At 48.0% G+C, this 20721-nt stretch overlaps 1 protein-coding gene across 1 annotated transcript in view; it reads right to left on the reverse strand.

Moving 5' to 3' along the window:
• DNAH9 (dynein axonemal heavy chain 9) overlaps window positions 1–20721 on the reverse strand; it is a 397352-nt gene that overhangs the window by 183348 nt on the left and 193283 nt on the right. Inside the window, exons 49-50 of the mRNA XM_074971509.1 lie at window positions 12742–13002; window positions 2526–2951 (exon numbers count right to left, since the gene is read on the reverse strand). Coding sequence (XP_074827610.1) covers window positions 2526–2951; window positions 12742–13002 — 687 coding nt within the window. The remainder of the gene's footprint in view (window positions 1–2525; window positions 2952–12741; window positions 13003–20721) is intronic.

Below are 20721 nucleotides of genomic sequence, written 5' to 3' on the forward strand. Positions count from 1 at the left end.
AGTCGGACATAAGGGAGTATAAAGCATCTGGACTAGATGACCTCCTGAGGTCTCTTCCAACCCTAATCTTCTATGATTCTATGATCTGGCAGCCAGGAGTGAGAGTAACCAAGGAGCTGCTACAATTACCCTTCTCCTACTGAGGGAGGTCCTTTCTGTGAGTGCCTTAGGACTTTCCATTCCAGAGTGGGGTGCCAACCCTCCCCGCTGTACTGGAGAATGGGGCCAATACACACTCCGGTCCAGCTGGGCGGTTTCTACACTTGGGCCACATCCAAGAAGAGCCAACATTTTGGAGAAAGAACAGAGGGAACCAAAGTCTGCAGGGCCTCATTGCAGCCGTGCTGCTAGCTGAGGAGGACTCATTGCACAGATTTGGTCACGTTCTGCTCTAAGACAAACTCTAACTGCTCCCAAAGGTGCTGGAACCTTTCACTTCTGAGATAAGAGAACCAGAGTTAATCATTGATTTTATCTGCACCCAGCACAAACATCTTAAGGCTAAATGCCTTTAAATCATTTTAACACTGTTTGAACAATGCACTAGAAATAAACTTGAATATGGAATAGGGATTATTGTAGTGGCCTCTGTAACTATGCTCTCAGTTGCCAGTGCCCATATAAAATACAGTCTCTTTCAAACTAGCTTGGCATTAAGCCATATAACTAAAATATTGTTAGAATATTTTCATATACATCTTCCATCTATATGTATAGGTGTATATATATTTTCATATTTATGTGTATATCTCTGTATAAATACACACACATGCTACACTATTAAATGTTTTATAATGACAGATGTGTGTGTGTGTGTGTGGGTATATGCATCATATTTTTTTCAGAAATTCTGAGCACTGCAGCACATGGGAGCTACATGTGCTCTGTACTTTTGAAAATCAAGTCACTTTCATTTACGACCAAAATATGGATTTAAGCACCATGCCACTAGGCAGGCCAGATTCTCATCAGGCATAATTCTACTTAAATCTATGGAGCTACGCCAATTTATGCCAGTTGAAAGTCTGGTAAAATATCAACATTCACATATAAACATGATTGTACAGGTATATATTACTATACTACACATTTAATAGCATAGCATTGTACATATGCAAATAAAAAGTCATTTAAAAAGTTAAGGTTGAAAGCATGTTTCAATGGAGTATTACTAATACCCCAACACAGTTGCACTTTCTCTGCAAAAATCCTACATCTTTAAAAAAGCTCAAACTTGAAAAAGTGTAAATAAAATAACAGTGAAGGGTGCTCTGTGTTTTGATCTGCAGGCAGTGAAATTATCAGAGATGGCTCTAGATTTTATATACTTTGAATTGAACGGATAGCAAGGATTTCAAAGGTACTAATCCTCTGGATGCATTAAGTAATGTCAGAGTATTATGTTTTCGAACAGTGTGATGTTTTGGTGAAACAAAAGTATTTTTTATTAATTACATTGGAATAATTGTTCTGTTTGATGTTACGAGGTGTTTCCATTACAAGGGACTGTGGGTTGGTACACCTTGCAAGTTTGTATTTTTATCTCAATTAACTATTGGTGTAGCAACTAGCACACACAGATTTTTTGTAATGCGTTATGGTGTAGTATTATAGCATATTGACGATACATCTTTTGAACAAGAAATAGGATTCCATAACTACCCAGGAATATGTTCTTTTGAAATTTGCAAATTTGTGGTGTGTAGGCGGGATGGGGTGATAATGAGTGATGCAAGGTTATAGCGGCCAGGGACTGGCTGTATACTTTACCTTCTAGGCTCACTTCCAGACTTTTCAATGGTAAGGATTTTTAAAGGGTATGGAATTTTTGGAATGGAAGGATAATTTTGAGGAAGAAGTGGGTGGGAGCTGCTCTCTATTAAAACATATTTTTAACCATCTCTCTCTCTTTTAACAAAGTTTTTTGCTCAGGGATTTTCCTGGATTTTTAATGAGTGACAAAAGTTTAAATGGAGGTGGAATATAAGATATGCCAGTTAGAAGCCCGGCTTTGACAGTTCTTTTGAGTCTTACTAAAGTGGAGTTGACTTCCTGCAAAATTTAACAAGTGCACAGAAGGTGTGTTGGAGACAAAAGAAGAAAAACAGTCCTAGTACATTTTTTTAAAAAGCTCTCTCAAACTTTCTCCAGTTTTTGTTTTCTGTAATATATGTGGTAGATATAGAACATATGTGGTGTGGTGTGTGATAAAACGGCATTCCAAACTCATGCTTGAAAATAATTCTAACAGTTTAGGTGGGAATAATGAGAGGTAAATACTGAGCCTTTCTATTGAGGAAGAAGCAAATTTGAAACAGAGCTAAGCGCCCTTCTTTAGAAAGCAGGGAAGTCTCGAAAAAGTCTAACAAGACCAGATAAAGGACCACAATCTGCCCAATTCTCAAATCCACTCTTTCAGAAATACCAGGTACCATAAAGAAGCCCTTCCAGATGCTGAGGGTTTCCCACTGAGCAGTGGCAGCTCCCAGTGAAGTGCATGCATGTGTCATGTGTCTTAAACTTACAGCAATTTTGGCTTTGATGTTAGCCAGCTTCTCCTGCGCAGCAGCCAGTTCTGCGTTGGCTTTGTTCAGAGCCTGCCGCTTGGGCTCCACATCACAGTACACCTCATAGAACCTCACAATATTTATGACCCAAGAACAGAGACCGGCAGCTGCATAGGACTTGGAGGTCACAAACTCGGGGTTAAATTCTGGATCCTGTAAGTACGGCTGAATAGCTTTGAGACAGTTCTCATGGATATTCTCCTTATCAAAGTGGATTAAGGAGTCCAAGAAACCATCTACTCTGGCCATGGAAACCTTAGCTGCTTTCCAGCTCCTGTCCTTGGGAACCTTTCCACCTGGAGCCATGAGTACCATCACAGCAGCAGTGACATTGCTGACAGCAGAAGGCGGTGATCCAAATGACTTCAGTTCTGTCAGATTGTTCTGAAAAGGGAAAACAAGGTTGTTAGGTGAAAATGAATGGGTTTTCTTTTTACTTAGCCACTAATGGAGTCGGGCTCCCAAGTTATCAATCTGAGGGAGTAGCTTTGAAGCCTGAAGCAGCACTCTGAATTTTAAATATTATGACTCATCCAACGTAAAGCAATGAAACCCCCTAGTGGCACCACAGCCTCCACTGGTTTGTTGTATGTGCATCAGTCGTGTCCCTTCAGCATTTCAACTAATTCTCAGACCATTAAAAATGCACAATTATTGCAGATTTATCCCGTATGAAAATGACAACAAAAAGCTTCATGCTTCATGAAATTAGCCAAGTATCTTCATCTAGAGATGGGCTTCAAAAACAACTTTTAATTCAGAATGCAGATCCATGGGGCTGCTGTCCGACTGAAACTCACTAACTTTAGTTCAGTGTTATACTAACTGTGTTGAATTCTGTTTATCCTGCTAATATCAATTCCTAGTCAGAAACAATAGAGAAATGGCAGTCCCTCCCTAGGTTGAAAACCAAAATGTTTTGATTTGGAAGTGGCACTGTGGTGCCTCATCAAAGTTGTATTTCAGGTACCTCCTGTCCCCACTCTCCTCTATGGGCTGGGCTCCCCAGCCAGACATCAGCTCCCTTTTTTTAAAGTTAGATTGTAGCCGTTTGGGTGCAGAGGAAAGCTTGGGAATGTGAAGCCCAGTGTGACCTAACAGCTCAGAATGCAGAGGGAAAGAGTAAGAATCCAAAATATTATTTAAAAATTATTACTTATTACCCAATAATTATGAATGTTAGGCTCCTGACTCATCATTTTTGAATGCTTGGCGTTAGAAGGGGGGAGGGGCACCACAACTAAAAAAATGCTCAACTCAGTTCGTTTGAAACTCAGAAAAGGTCCTGGTTTTGTAAGAGCACTGGGGGGAAGCGTGATGTTGGTTCTCCTTGTATCTGAAACATCCAACCCATTCAGATACAGAGAAAAACTGACACTAAGATTTCCAAAGTTGCCTAATTCTGACGGGAACCGGGAGCCCACATCCATTCGATGGCATTGAAAGTTTGAGCCTGAAATGTTGACTGCACAACCATCCTGTGCTGCTGGTGTACCAGGGATCGTTCTGCACAGAGCTGCTGCTCGTCACAGTACGGGCACCATGGGGGAGGCACGTATTCAGCAGGGCCTGGAGTTAGGACTAATTAGCTATTCTGCCAAGGATCTGTCATACCCAGCAGAGAGAAAACACAGGCTTTGTGCTGACACCCACCAAACATGGAATCCCTGACAGAATGAGCTGTGCTCTACAGCAGAGATGCCTGCTTTGCTAGCTTATTTGTATGTTTGCTCAGGTTACACTCTCTAACTGCACAGACATCTCATATCTGTGGAGAACATTCACTTTGTACGTGAACTGGAGGCAGAGGCACATGTGAGAGGTACAAAGAGGCTGAGAGATGGGCTTCCCATTGAGAAGCTCTTTGCTCAGATTCAACAAACCAGCTCCTAAATTGGCACCTACAGCTGCATTCTGACATTTGCAACAGCATGACAGGCACAGCAACAGGAGAGAGACATGCTAGGGGGTTGACGTAAACTAGATACATTTGTTTTTCAGCACTCCCAACAGCCATGAATCAGTGAAAGAGGAAAGCCCCTCTAGCAAGGGAGCTCTAACTAGAGCTGCACCTATCTTCACACGGAGACCCTGAATATGCAGCTTTTCAGATGTACCATTTTCCTATGCACTGGAGGGGCCCAAATGTTAGCTACTAGCCAAGATCACCACAAATCTGTACACAATGGAGCAGACTGTCTTCACAGACTGCAGCTCCCAGCATCTACACTCCATTTTGATCCATGTGCTTCTCTGCTCAAATCAAGATGGGACTGTATGGAGGGACCTACAGGCCTTTCCCAGTACTATAGGTGGCTCATAGACTCACAGTGGCTGCTGCTATGGACTGCACGGCACAAGCTCCGGGGTGACATTTGGTGCATGGATGGCACTTTGGCCACCTGTGTTCTGAAATCACCATTTTGTTGGCGCTTGTGGCAGTCTAGAAGCAGGGGGTGGCTACTGCATAGGCTGCAATAAGACCAACACTGTCCTTTCAGCAGCTCCTGTCATTGCTGCAATTGGCCATTATGAGGTTACACGCAGGATGTGACGACAGCTGGATGTTTGCTGTATGCAGGGGTGTAGCCCCTTGGCGGAGGGCGTGAGTGCCATTTCCTTCTGAACACAGACAGCCTTGGTACCAGCTACTCTCTACCAGCAAGGAGCTCCACAGACAGAGGCTGCCCCAATGGTGCCTGTGGGGGTGCTCAGTGAGCACCTCCCCCATATAGACACAGGCCACTGCTGCGTTTCAGACTCTATGACATGTCTGCCTTGGAGTGATTTAGTTATAAACAGACACTACTATAAAGACCTCCACATTCTTCTACGAGGTGGGAATAATTTTAGCTTGATAATTAGCTAATAGTAAGACACTGTCTGCATAATCCACAATAATGTGGCTTTTGCCCCCAGAACCACCCACCAACTCAATACCTTAAAAATCTATCCTGTTTGTAATAGACACTGCCAATGGCACCAGCACAAGTGCAAAAAAGCAGCAGGGACCAGGGACTGCACCTTGCTTAGTGCCTATATATGACCAGGCACGAGTCAATTGTTGTACATTCATCTCACCACTTGACAAGGAAAGACAAAAAGAAAAGCTTAAAATACTAAAATTACAGAAAGAGCTAAATCCTTTCGGCAGCATGTACACTAACTGCTCTCAGAGCTGCTCGGTCCCTTGAAGAAAACAGAATGGTTAGAAATTAGTTCAGTGGCAACAAAGAGGATTATTTTAAGCTCTGGATTGATAATTCTTCGATAACAGAACAGAAAGGGAAATCTATCTTGACTTAAGTGGCACCCTATGAGAGGGAAATACACAGACTTCTAGAGGTTTTATTTGATAGTATATGGAAGACATTTATGGACTATATTCAGGTCGAGGAGCATGATTTATAAACTCAGGGGTAAAATGTATAATTGGTATATACAATGTTATGTGTTTGGGAAGTACCTGTCAAATAGTGAATGATACCACAAAATACAATTAATCATTTTTAATTAGTTATTATTATTATTATATTCACTTTGGTATCATCTGGTTAAAACTCTCTTTATGAATTAATGATGGCATAATTTTGCTAGGGACTTTGCTAAAGCCAATTCAGATACAGTGGTGATAGGCTGTAGTAAAAAACCCTACAATAAATAGATAAAGACCATATGCTGTCTTTGATCTTTGTGAGAAACAACCTCTGGCAACAATGAGAGATCCTTCTGCAGACTGAGGGGTGGATAGAGTCCTACACTTATATCCCAGCCCATAGATCATATTTTAAATGGAATTTATACCCCCCACACACACACTCCACCAACCCTCTCCACAGTCAGTTTGATCCCTGGAAGAAATCCTCCTAACAACACTTCCACATTCATGAGAGTTGAATAATCCTTTTTTTAGCAAAGTCTTTCTGAAATCGAATGCTTTCATGTATTGGCTTGTTAAGAACAAAGACATCAGTTTTGAGACCACAAACCCGCAGGATTCAGGTTTTTTAACTCTAAATTAGTGAAAACATTCCACAGCTGGAGTAGAAATGTGAGGCTGTGAGAGCACATGCGATCATATTCTGCAGCAGAACGTTCCTGTCACTGGGGACATGCATCCCGCCGCTGCGGGGAGTGAGCCCCTGACCCTGAGTTACTAGGGAAAAATATAGACTGTAATGTTGTTACACTGTAGAGGTTAACAAGCCTGTTACCACCTTAATTGTCTTCCCATTTTTGCCTGTGAGTTCCCCATGGTCCTAGAAAAGTCAACATCACCATCATGGCAAATCCCAAAGGGACAGCCTCCTTGCCCACTGAGCACTACCCGCATTGGTCTCTAGCTAGGGCCTTAAGGTGGTTTGACTGCATAGTCAGTTTCTATCACTGGTGATCTTATCGCACCGCTGATGCTTTTGGCAGCCACATGATTGCCAGCCATGCAGGGGGGTTCCTTGCTAAATACATTTCGTAATTTGTTGGTCTTCCATCCTAACAGCATGTCCACACTAAGAAAGCCCCCAAAATCGATGGAGGCAGTTGTTACACAAATATCCTCAGTTCTGACCTTCCCTAAAGGTTTCTAACTCTCCCACTTGCCAGCTGCCACATACTTTACTGGGCTCCTTGTCCTGCCAGGAGCGTGGGACTCATGGCTTATGCAAAGATACTGATGGTGTCTCCCTACCAGTTCCCAGTAAAGGACATGTGACACCATACAGCATGGGGCGGGTGCCTCTTTCCAGGAAGGCAGCTGTAATGCACCTGATGCCCATCATCCAGCGAACAGGGAATCCCACTCGTCGTCTACCTGAGCCCACTTTTCCCACAGAGCAATAGAAGAGGCTGCAATGTGCCTCTGGAATAGTTGGGCTGTTCTGTGCGGCTCTGTTGCGGAGCTCGTGCAGTTACAGGCTGGGTGATGTCACATATCCTTTGCTGGGGATTAATGGGGAGGCTTCATCTGTACCTTGGCCGTCCTGAACTCACCCCCTGTGGTGCACTGCATTGTCTGCGTACAGCAAGGCACAGGCATTGCGCAGACATGGCGATTGTTCTCCTGTAGCTATTTGCTGACTGAAAATGAGCCAGAAGCACCTGGCCAGAAAGGGAAAGGAAATGTATCCAAACAATTACTATTAGCCTCTCACTATCAGACCATCTATATTTCTTATTGCCTTCTACTCTACAGTGTTACTTATGGCTTCATCCATTACTGCTGCATTTAACAGTAAAACATAAATACATTTATATTACTGGTCAGTATGAACACGTCAGGAGAGTTGATTCTTCATGTCAGCAGACAGATCAAGCTCTCAGAAGCATCTTGGAGCAGCAGGTGAAAGAAGGACATGACTTCTGGCACTCTGGAAACACTGCTTCACAGGTCTCTAGAAACTCCAAGCCTTCTCGAATGAGTTACTCTACAGTGTCAGCAGGAAACTAAAATTGATGAAGGGGTAAATATTTTCCCTGTGTTGTTGTTTGTTTCCAGGCCCAGGAACCGAAGCAGACACATCAAAAATGTTGCTATGCCTCTCCTGAATGGCAATCACCTGGAAAATTTGTTCCATTAGGACTTTCTTGTCAGTATCCCGAAACTGAGACATTTGGGTTGTGCCTCTTGTTTTGCAGATATGGAGGCAATTCTGACCTGTGCAATGGACTCTGGACACTTCTCTTCTACCCATGCACCAGAGGCTTGATCCTGCAAGACGCTGAGTGCCTCCTGATAGGTGCTGAGTGCCCTCCCTTCCCAGTGATGTCAAGGAGGTGAGGGTGCTTAGCAGGAGTGCCCGGTGCCTTTCAGCGTCTGGCTCCAGAAGACAACTTCCAAAGCTTTGTTGAACAATAAATTCTTAGGAGCAGATTAAATATGAACAGACACTGCACTGAGCTGTTATGACTTTACCAGGACTCAGCAAGGCTGACAGAGAGACCTGCAGCACTCAGCTCAGGACAGGTGGAGGTGGCAGCGATCAGTCCCAGAATGGATTCAGCAGGTGACCAATTCTCCATTCCAGATCCTGATTCTCTCCCCCGTCTCAAGACATTTGGGGTTAGCAGGCAGTAATGGGGAAGGGATAAGGAGTGGTGAAGGAAGAAATCCCTTACCTCAAAACAATCCACTTTGGGATCCCCCATCCCCCGCCTTAGGAACCTTCCTGCCAAAGGACGTGCCTGCTGAGGGACAAGGGCGGGCCTTTGTAACTGTTCTCTGTAAGTTCTGTGTCTAGGATATATTGCCCAGCTCCTTATCTGTCTGCACCACAAGCACCCGCGGGGGCAGGAGAAAGGGAAAAAGCAGCGAGAGGAGTACCATGGACACAGCGTGCTCCAAGCTCCTGTCTTCATCACGTCTATTGCAGTAATGCTGAGGGGCCATCCGAGAACTGGGCCCCATTGTGCCAGGTGCCATACAGGGTAGTAAACAGTCAGTCCCTGCTCCAAACAGCATATAGTCTAATAGTCCAGACCAGATGCTGGCGGGGGGAAGGAGGGGAGAACACAAACAAGCAGAGTGAACACAAGCAGCAAATGCTCACTGCACCTTGAGTGATCCAACTCACGGGACACTTGGGGCCATTTCCCCTTTTCTGCCCTTGCAAACCCTGCCTGGCACAGGAAGGGCGTCAGGGGCCCCAACCGACCCTGCTGCATAGACGATCTGCATTGGTGGCCCAGGGTACAATTATACTAAAGGGGGTGGGGGGTGTCACACCTATGACTTTAGTGCTAACTTGCTGTGTGATCTTGGGAAAGAAACTCAACCTCTCTGTGTCCCAACTTCTCCAACTGGACCGATGCACTCAGGGAGCTAGGCCTGGCGTGTTAAGACAGCACATCCTCAGCACTCACGTGCTTGATGCTGCGAGCTGGGCTGGGGAGCAAACGGCCATACAAAGCTTCACCTACACAGTTCTGGCTGTGTTGGGCTCTTTCTGGTTACCTTTTAAAGGGACTTAGGGAAAGAAAACTCTTCCTGGAGAGAGTGGAGAGGCCACCACTGTACATTTCAGATTGTACAAGTATCACAAAGGCGTTTGACACATACAGCACTGAACATTACAAATTACAGCACCCATCCCTTCAGCCCCGGGGCAGTTATCTGGAGACATCCTGCACTGTGCTGACTGGGCATGGGGGAGACACAAGCTGAAGCCATGGAATAGCCCTGCTGTCACAGTTCCTGCACTGTGTAGCCTGTGAGCTCAAGCATGAAGTAACAGAGGAGTGACTCTAAACTTGGTGTAGAATGAAATACTGGCAGCATTCCTGACAGCCACGGTTACCCCGCAGGCAAGGCTGTTTTATGAGTTTTGTGCAAAATTTTACCAGGATAATAAGAGTTTGAAACTCCAGCTAAAATGTTCTGTTTTAAGTGAACTGGAGAAAAATCACACAAAGTAGATGGATTATAAAACACATTTAATCGGTATTTCAGGTGTCTTACAGCTCCTGCTGTGCTGACTCTGCACTTGCATAGAAATAACCTGGGAGCAAACAGCTAGAGCTGATAACATCTTTTCAATTAAATGAGATGTTACAGAAATTGCAACAAGATCAGGCCTGATCTCTTGCCAGCGGCCTGATCTCTTGCCAGCAGCCTGATCCATGAGAGTCATCATGGAGCAAAGCAAGACAAGGATTGGCAGAAATGGTGACAAAAGCAGCTTGCCTTGGGAGAAAGCAAGACCAGTGTGCTCAAGGGTGCTCTGTCCCATGGGGGAGGATGTGTTCCAGATCCCTCTCTGTGCACAATCCATGGAGGATATGAATCTGTTACAGCCCCAGGTAGAGAGCCGTGGTGCAGGTTGTAGCAGCTTATGCTTTTAGCTCTGAAGGTTGGTGGCCCAATCTCTGGTGTGTTAGCCAAAGTGGAGACCATCCCACCTGCTGGCTGCTATGGTAATTGATTTGCATGGCAGCTCCCATGCAGGAGTTCGGCAGGCACAATGCTGTGTGTTCCTAGGTGCTACGATAATATAAATGTAGGGAGCCAGGGTGGTCCCCTCCGAACCAGAGGGTAAAGAGCCACCCTCTCAGCCTGAGTGGGCGGGGCCAGACCAAGCTTCCGCCAATCCCCGGAAGGGGAAGGGTGGGACAGGAAGTACAAAGGGCGGGGCCCTCTGCCCAGTGAGGAGAGCACCAGGGAGGGAGGGAGACACAGGTTGCTGGCTGCTCCCTCGTGATCCTGCTGCTGACCCAGGCGAAGCCCTGGGCAAGGAGGAGCCTGACCGGGAGGAAGGCCTGTGGCAACCAGGACTGCCAGCCGCTGAATACCCAGAGGACCTGGAGGGGCCTGACTGCAGCCCGGGCCAGCGTGAGTCCGATACAGAGGGGGAGCGGGAGCGGGAGTGGCCCGCAGCGGAATACCTGGACGAGATGGAGGGACATGAGCTGCCCGCAGCGGAATACCTGGAGGAGATGGAGGGACTGGAGCGACCCACCTGAGAGACCGGGTAGGAAGTAGCCCAGGGGCCGAACTGCACCGTGGGGTGGGTGTGTTTGGTCAGCGGGCGCGGATTGCCCCGCTGACCCAGCGGCGGGACTTTCGCCTCCCGCCACTGTCAGGACCCTGGGCTGGAACGCAGTGGAGTTGGGTGGGCCTGCGTTCCCCTACCCCAGTGCTCCCCTGCCCGAGGGGCGCGCTACCGACTCGTGCCGGCGCTCCCCTGCCCGAGGGGTGCGCTACCGACTCGTGCCGGTGCACCTTCCCCGCTAATTCCCCAATTCCCGGAAGGTGTGGCTGAGGCCTGCCAGTGAGACCATAGCTCTCCATCGCCCCTAGGGGCTCGGGGGATCGACCGAAACCTGTCACAATAAACAATAAGGTATAAAACGCTCAGTGGCAGAGGGCAGTGTCTAGTGCCTGAAATCTGCTGCTGTTCTCCAGGTGCACAGTAGGTGGTGCCTCCCACACTGATAGCATCCCTCCCTCCCTCATGATCAATTGCCAGGCCAGACCTTTCTTTGCTAGAAGTCGTCTGAGCTGCTGATGTACAATTAGCTGGCCAGCAGTACCTGCACGCTTTCTGCACCCTGCTGCTCCTGACAACCATGCTCCTGCCCCCTGGCTGCGGTCCTGATGACTCAGGTATAAGTTAGCCCTTGGAAGCTCTGCAGCAAGACCCCCATGCCTGGCCCTCCTCACCCCTGACCAATTCAGGCCCTGGTGCCTGGCCCATTCATATGCAGCCCTAGCTCCATCTCCCTCCATTATGCACCTCACTCCACCTCTGCAAACACAGGGCCAGTTCTCTGTTGCGTTCGGCTCCATTATGCTGCTCAGGCAGCAAGATGGGCCATGGAGAGGAGAGAAATAGCAGCCCCTGAGGAGTACCAGGAATGTCCCTGTCCCCGTGCTGCCCTCCAGGGCTTTAGCACCACAGCCCGAGTACTTTACAGCAGTACATCTGCTGTGGGAGCAGTCCAGTGCATCTTTCCAGCTGCCTGACTGCAATTCTACTGAAATCTAACCCAGCGGCCCCTCTGTACCGATATGGGGCCGCTGGGCCAAAGTTCAGCGCGTGGTTTTCTGCCCTGGCGCCCAGGGAGTTTGTTACTGCATGGCAGAGAGCAGGGAGTCCTCTGAGAACTCAATTCCTGGCAGCACCTGCAGCATGGATAAGAGAAAGGGGAGACTGCCCTGCCAACGGAGACCCAGGTCCCTGTGGGAGGAGGGGTGGATGAGTGGGGACCACTACCAGGCAGGGGGGACTGGAATTTCCCCTCTGCCCGAGGAATATCTGAATTGGCACCACCATATGCCGGTGGAGCGGCCGTGCGTCAGCTCCGCTCCTGGCCCTGGTGGGGCAGGGAGAGCGACGTGCAATGGGCCAAAGGCAGAGGGGTGTGTGGTCAGAGCACAAGAACTCCAGCTATTCTCTGCTTCCCATGGCCAATAAGCAGGTGTCACTGACAGCAGCCTGGAGATGGCTCTGAGTTACACCAGGGACCAAACAGCCCCAGAACAAGGAGCACATAGCACAGACGCAAAGGAACTTGGGCTCCAGCATGTGTACACCCGCCTGTGATTCCCTTGCATGGTGGGCTGTGATGGCTGACCTCAGAGGCAAGGCCCTTATGGGGCTACGTCTCCAACAATCCAATCGTAACTGTGCTGGCTCAGACAGCAGGAGATACTGTGAGTGCCCTGATGCCTGCCCCATACCTTATTGAGTGTGTTAAGAGCCGCCTGGGCAGCAGCAAGGGCTGGTTCTGCTTTAGCCAGATCTTCCTCACAGTCCTTTTGCTTCTGCTTGACCTCCTGGGTTATCAGCGCCACCTTCTGCTCCTCCTCATCAGCGATGGCTTTCTCCGTGCTCACCTTCTCCGTCTCCACACCAACCACCTGAATCAGCTTGTCAGCATCTTCATTCTTCTGCTTCAGCTCAACTTCCTGGGCTGCCAGCTTGGCTTTCAGGCCATCTACCTACAGTGGGAGAAGCACACAGGAGGGGCATGAACCCAGCCGGCTCCAGTGAAGCATGTGGAGAAGAATTATATAAGCAAGAGAGTGCAGTAAACGGATGGTGGATGGCCCGCAGCCAGGGAAAGGGCAATGCAAGGATTGCCACATGGCTCATCCAGACGCACAGCTCATCTCCAGCAGTGGCCAGCACCAGCTGCTCCAGAGGAAGGTGCAAGAAACCCTGCAGCTCTTTGCAGGAGGAACAGGTAAATCACTGCCCCACTGAGGCAAAGAGCTGAGCAGACCCCCTTGTCCACAACGAGGGGAGGAGCCCAAGCTTTAGGTGAACACCCTAAAGTTCAGATGCTTCACTAAACAGGCTTCACTGGATTCTCGCCACACAGCCAAATGGCCCTGGCTCCCCCTGCCTCTTGCTGTGTGCTTGTGGCCCCCTCCCCGGGGGGGTGTCAGAGAATGGCCAGCAGCCCTCCCCAGACTCTGGGGAGAGGAGGACTGCGCCTCTTCTCCTGACAGTGTTCTGTAGGGCACCTCTTCTGGCTCCTCAGAGAGGTTACCCCATTGAGACGCTCTCCCTGAGGCATCACTCCCCATGGCTTTGGGTCTCCCTCTTATTAGGTGTCTCCCACTAATAATAAATTGCTGCCTTCCCCCCTGGGTCTCCCATTCTCCCAGGTCTACCACCGCCACGGCTGGAGAGAGAGGTGGCTGGTAAGGCTCCTCCTCAGCTCTCCCCTCTCCTCCCTCCTCTGCCCTGACTCCCTGAGAAGGGTGAGCGAGAGCAGAGGAACACAAGGTTGCACCATCCACAAAGGGAGCAAAGCCCAAGAAGCTCAGCAGAACAATAGCTCCTAGTGCTAGCAGGACAATGCTGTTGGGCAGTCCTTTATCCTTTACTCCAAGCTGGCAGGAGCACAGACTGGGGGCAATCCTGGCCACCCTGGGCTGCTGGCGTGTGAGTAGTGTCAATCCCAGGAAAGATACAGCCAGCAGGGTGCTCTCGCCAGCCCTGGCTCCTTCCACTATCCTGTGGACATGGAATATACAACTGGAAACCAATGCCCACATCATAAGGTCCAGTTGCTGTTCTGAGCAGGATCCCACTGGGAGGTGACTGAAAACTTACATTGTATTAATTAATTTAATTAATTAATTATAGCATCTAGGATCCCTGGTTCTGGAGCAGTAGCCTGTTGTGCTAGGAGCTGTGCAAACACCTAACAAACAGACAGCTCCCATCCAAAGAGTTTACAATCTAAGTCTGAGATAAGAACTGATAGGTGGAGACAGACAGAAGAGGGAGCACAAGAAAACGACATAATGCCAGTCAGCGTGACAGCCAATGGTCTCAGCACTCCAGCGGCCTAACCACTGTCATGGTTTTTGTAAGCACCATCACAGGAGCGGCAAGTTTTGAGGAGGAAAATGAGGTGATTTTGCAGATATGCTCCTCCCATTGCAGAACAAAATATATACCCAATTCGATCCCCTAATCTATCTGTGAGCACAACTTATGATCAGCTCTCTCTTTCAGCAGCTTATCCCACCACATTCCTGGGAAATACAGCATGTCTGTGCGGTGCATGTGTGCTTCATGACAGAGGCAGTGTGCACTGCAACCCACACAGTGCATGCTAGGTACGACCATTTCAGTCTGGACATTTACAGACCAGAACACAAAACACTTTTCAGCCTTAGTGATTTAAATTAATATTCACTCATTTTCTCTCTGAAATTACCAACTTCAGTGAATATACACAGTCACTTAGTCCCTAGATCTCAGAGACCAGTTTGTCATGCAGTCTACCCAATGAAAGACTGTTCATAACACCTGGGGTACCTCTTGACCTGTGTAACAATACTTAATACAAGTCAGACCTTAGCTTTTGCTAATAATTCAGGGGTTCTCAAACTGGGGGTTGGGACCCTGCAGGGGGTTGCAAGCTTATTACGTGCGGGGTTGCAAGCTCTCAGCCTCCACCCCAAACTGTGCTTTGCCTCCAGCATTTATAATGGTGTTAAAAATATAAAAAAGTGTTTTTAATTTATTGGGGGGGTCACACTCAGAGGCTTGCTATGTGAAAGGGGTCACCAGAAAAAAAAGTTTGAGAACCACTGTAATAATTCCATTTTCATAACAGAAAAGGGAACACAATTTTTAACGCAATGTAATCACATAAGCTGCAGCTATTGGCATTTTGGATTAGCTTCAAGCAGAGGCTGTTCCTAGAACACTCTTTGTATTCCCACGCTGAGCAGTTGATCCATTTTCACCTCCTGTTGTTCTGTTGTAGACGGCTGTTTCCACCAGCACAAAGAGGAGATTGTAAATCAAAATGACTCTGAGCTTGCTGGGGTGCGGAATCGCTTCAAGCAGCAAACTGAGCAGCATCTTTTTGTTCGTTGTTTAAATCTTCTGAGATTTGGAAAAATTGAAGTGTGAGGTTTCGCTGATTGCAGATATGGCCTATGACCTCCTGCCCAAGATAAGTAACACTATACTCGATACATGTGTGAATAGAAGCTTTATGTGGTTTAAATGGCTATGACAAGACAAACAAGGGATTAACCTGCCAGGGCTACACAAGTCTTACAACAGCTATATAAAAGGAGTGGATGTACACTCAGTTACAACACTTCTTGTGAGAACATTTCCAGACAAAATCTGCCTTAAACTGGAGTAAAGGCTGAGAGCACACAGAACTAATTGAAGGGCAAAAGCTTTGCAATAACAAACGCAAGCAGTAGAAACCCAGGAAATTCAGAGTTACGATTACACTCAAAAGAAACACAGAAAGTTGAAAGCATGGAAGGCCATTCTACATAAGGCGAAGGTTGTGTTTTAACATATTAGTTAACGTTAAATTCCTAGTGTAGACAAGGCAAGTTGTTGTTTTAATGTGTTAACTGGTTGCAGTGAACCCACAGTCTTCTCATAGAGTTTACCTTGTATGGCTAACACAGGGGTCGGCAACCTGCACTTCTGGAGCAGCATGTGGTTCTTTGGCTGCCCCCTTGTGGCTCTTTGGCAGCCTCCTTGCTGGCAGCCATTTTTTGAGAGGGTGCGAGGTGCAGCTCCCGTCCGGCAGCGCAGCAGGGCTCTGACCCCAAGCCACTCCTGGAAGAGGTTAGCTCCTGGCACGTCTCTGTGCGCCTCTTGTGCGAAGAGGGGCAGCGGGTCTCTGTGTGTTGCCCGCCCCTGCAAGCACCGCCCCCGTAGCTCCCTTTGTCCAGGAACCTGCCAACAGGAGCTGTGAGGATGGTGATAGGGGCAGGGGCAGGATGCAGACCTGCTCCCCGCCAGGGGCATACAGAGACGTGCCAGCAGCCAGCTGCTTTTGGGGCGGTGTCGGGCCAGAGTCCTGCTGCGCTGCTGGCCAGAGCCTGCATCTCAAACTTCCTCCCGTACCCCAACCCCCTGCCCCAGGTCAGAACCCCCTCCGGAAACCCAATCCCCTGCCGCAAGCTGGAGCTCTTTATATTCAAATTCAAACAGCAGAAGTCACATTAAAAGTATTGGTGAGTAGTAATAACTTTAATATGTTCAATTATTATTAGTTGATAAATTCTAACTCTACAAGTAGCTTTGCGTGTGATGTGGCTCTCGTGATATTTTGATCAAAGACAAATACAAAAAAAAGGCTCTTCTTCTTTGAAGTTGCCGACCCCTGGATGCTAACATGTTAAAATGACACCTTGCCTTGTCTACACTAGGATTTTGGCACATGTTAAAAATATACCTTTTTTCCTAGTGACAAGGCTGAAATGTACAGTTTAACAATGAATGTTTAACTGTGAAATGTTCAGTTTGTTCAGTGGAAACATAATAATAGGAAAATGCACCAAAATAACTTCACCTTCCCCTGCAGTGAAGCCCTGGGTGAAAAAAACAAACACAAATGGAGACAGCCTTATCCATACATAACAAACAGTTTTATCTCATCAGGACTGCAAATGCTGGACTGCAGCACTCTTAATCCTATACTGTTTGGGCAAACTCCAGCCTTTGGAGTTACAATGTCCATAGAAACATCATTTATCTTCTCAGGCTATCCACTTCTCTTGCCCCCATTACTGCAATATCCAAGCTTTACAAAATCCTGATTAGACCACAGCAGACTGAAGGGTCTCATTCACATTCTTCATTAAGGCCTGATGAACAAAGAACCTTAAGCACATGAGTAACCTCAAGTGAATAGCACAAGTGATATCAATAGGACTGCTTATGTAACCCACACACCTCGTGGGTGTGGTGTTCTGTCCCCTCTAGGGGCACCGAGACCACTTAGAGATAAATGAGTCTGCTACAGCCTTAGCTAAGAACCTTGTCGCTTTTAGCTCATACGTTTTTCTTCAGAGGTCCTAGGTTCGATCCTGCCCACCGACAACCGGGGTCTGTCAGTGTTATACTTACATGTTTAAGTACCTTGCTGAATCAGGGCTTAGGACACCATGTGTCACCACTTACACAAGTTGTGTGATGCATCTACAGTGCTAATGCATCTGTTAAATGGCCCAAAACTTGTCAATGCTGAGTTCAGGTTGCCAATGGTGCCTTGTGCCCTTCCAGAATGTGGAGAGAGGCTAAACCAAACCTATCTCTGAGAACCAAGAAATAGGAAGGTAAGGGACACATCACCCCCATAGCGCAACCTTAGTTCTGCCCTCTTTGAGCAATGCCCCAGCATGCTAGTAACACCCGTACTTTACCCTTGCTGATGCATGGAACACTCTGGGGACAGCTCCCTGTAGGACACAGTCTAACACCTCATTTTTGCTCATGGTTAGGTCAGGCATAGTGACCAGGCGCTGCCTACGCCTGCCCTACACTCAGCCATCACACAAACCACCCCAGAGTTCCTAAATGTTACCTCCCCTTCACCCTTGCCCTGAAGATTCCTTCTGAGCCTTCACTTAAACCCTATTGGCCGCTGTCACGTCTGCCATCAGACTGCTGACAAGCTCCATGGCAGTAAGATCTCTGTGCACTGCAACTGACACAACCTACAGAACTCTGTACTGAAATGAGGCAGACTTGATCCCTCAAGGCACATGTGCACCTCTCCTCATATACAGTGACGGCTCTGCCAAATTGTTTCAAATAATCTCTCCGTCATTTAATACAGTCACAGCTACCACAGTGAACACAGCTGGAGTGCATGCAGGTAAGTGATGCAATTCAAATCTGGGACAAAACATGACACCTTCCCACAGTCCTTCTCCAGGCCTACTTATGATGGCATCAACACTACTTAAGCATTCCCAGCAGCTACTGCCAGCTCCAGGGGGCAGAGTTAAGGTTGCTTGGGAGAAGCATGTACCTTGATTCTTCATTTCCTGGTTTTCAGTGGTCTATGTTTAGCCACTCACCACATTCTGGAAGGGCATGAGGCAGCACTGGGCAACCTTAATTCTGCTTTAATGATGTTTTAGGGCATTTAATGTTTTAGGGCATTTAATTTCTTTGGCTTTTCTCAGCATCACCATGCACCACAGCCCACTCTCACCCTCCAGTGCCTCTGGCTTGTCAGCAATAATTACCCCAGCCAAAGAATGCACTTCTGCATGTTAGTCCCTTCACTGCCCCTACAACGTCTTCTCATCTCCTGTCCCTCTGCCTGTCCATCACAGCCTGGTTCTCTGTCCTCAGACCTCCTCCCCATGGAGAGGCAGGTCTTGGGATAGAACCTGCAGGTTGAGGAACTGGGGAGACAGGGCGGAAACAGTGCAGGGACTCACTTGGTGTCAGTGAAGGCATTTCTAGGAGAAAGGGGGACAGAATGGGGTGGCATGGATGTGCAGGATTTTGAGAGGAAAAGCTGAAGCTCCTCATTATCCTTGACTGCACAGCTCAGACACCTCCTTTCCTACCCACTCTTCCATGCCCTGCTCCAACAGCCCCCCATAATCTCCCTCTTCTGAGTTAAGAGCCTTTCTACCCTGGAGTTTGAAAACACTGACATTGAAACACTGACTACCACGTCTTGGCTACCATACAGCCTTCTGAAACTAACACCTTAAACTCTTCCCTGGGGGCTTCTGGCAACTTGTCCACAAACTTATATTGCCCTATTAACAACGTTGTAGTTATAGAGCAATGCCTGCTGGTTCACAGTGCCCATCTGCATGGAAGAAGAGGTATAAATCTTGCTCCCCATCAAGTCCATCCTTTTGGACTCTTTGTCCTAAGACATAGATTTATACCTTCCCTGTTGTGCCCTGTCATTCACTGCAGAGAGTTAGGGGCCAAGTGGGAGTAAAGGCCCTCAAAACCCTGCATGTGGATGAAGTACCGCTTCACTGCAAGCATTGCCATGAGATGGAACTAAGTGGGAATATTCCAGAGGGCCTCTGCAGGCTCAAAGACAGCCTCATTTATTGAGAGGGCTACTCTCCCAGGAGCTAATGATTGGAGAATATCTTGCAGCTTATTCATATTCTCCTGCACAAATTCAGCCTGGATGCCTAAAGGCCATGTGCCTAAGGTGGTCCTGATATGCCTTAAAGTGCTCAGGCACTGCGGGAGAGGAGGATCCCAGCATTGTACAATGGTTGGAGAGGATGAAGAAGCAGTTTGCTGTGCCAATGATGGATCCTTTTCTTGAACCACAAGATCCGATCAGGATAACCCTGGAGGCCCACAGGGAACAGACTCAGAGGTTGCTTGCAGCTGCGGTGGTTCAGGAGTGGGAGCCCCCTATGGGACTGGCGATTGTTCTGGAGTGATCTTGCTCAAGGATTCCAAGGAGGCCACTGGGCAAATGGATACGGCACTGGTGGCCAGTTGGTACCAGGCCAAGAGCCCCTGTCCTTTATGCGGGAACAATGCCGACCTCGGAAGCAATACTGATTTGAGGATGGTCTCTGCCGCCTATCAGGGACAACAAAGGAGAAGACGACACTGACCTGGATCTCCAGGAGTCCCAGACATTCTCTGACGATGGGGTGAACAATCAGTCAGACTCATCCAAAGCCCAACATGGGGTGGTATCAATGCTGAAGAGGAACAGGGAATTGGCACAGCTGGTACCAAGCAAGACACACTCCAACCTAGTACAGGAGAAGGCCCTGGCACCACAGCCAAGGACAGTACTGAGCTCTACAATGGGATCTGCTACCAGGGCAATGACGGTGCTCAGGGATGGACCAGTGTTGAGGGTCCCTCGGTGCCAGGCATGGCATCCGTCTCAGTTCAACAGCCTGAGACAAGGACAGTGCGAGTTGAAGTGGCCATGAACCCAGCAGCTCTGCAACACGTCAGAAGGTGCCACGGGCACAATGGAGGATGAAGCAGTAGAAACCACAGCATTGGAAAACACCTGAACTAATGGAGAATCAGGGACTGAGGAAGCCAAACAGGTCTGAAGCCATCTGATACACCACCAGCATTGAGACAGTCAGTGCTGGTACCGACGTCATTGATACTGACGACACATGGCCAGAACTGGAGTCAACAGCACAGGCTGATGCTGATCTTCGTGCGGTAATGGGAAGGGGCTAGATGGACCTGCTCCATCCTGTGTGCTGGAGGGAGCATGGTGCAGAGTCTCTCTGAGCTCTGGATCTGTCCTGATTAATCTTATGGGACCTCTGCCTCACTGCACCAGAGGAGGGAGAACAACTCTTGTCCCTACTGGGAGAGACAGCAGAATTCGAATGTGGAGCAGCATCACTTGCTGGTTCCACAGGCGACCGCCGATCAGACCAAGGCCTCGGTGCCAA

This window comes from Natator depressus, chromosome 14 (genome assembly GCF_965152275.1).
Source record: "Natator depressus isolate rNatDep1 chromosome 14, rNatDep2.hap1, whole genome shotgun sequence".
Lineage (NCBI taxonomy): Eukaryota > Metazoa > Chordata > Testudines > Cheloniidae > Natator > Natator depressus.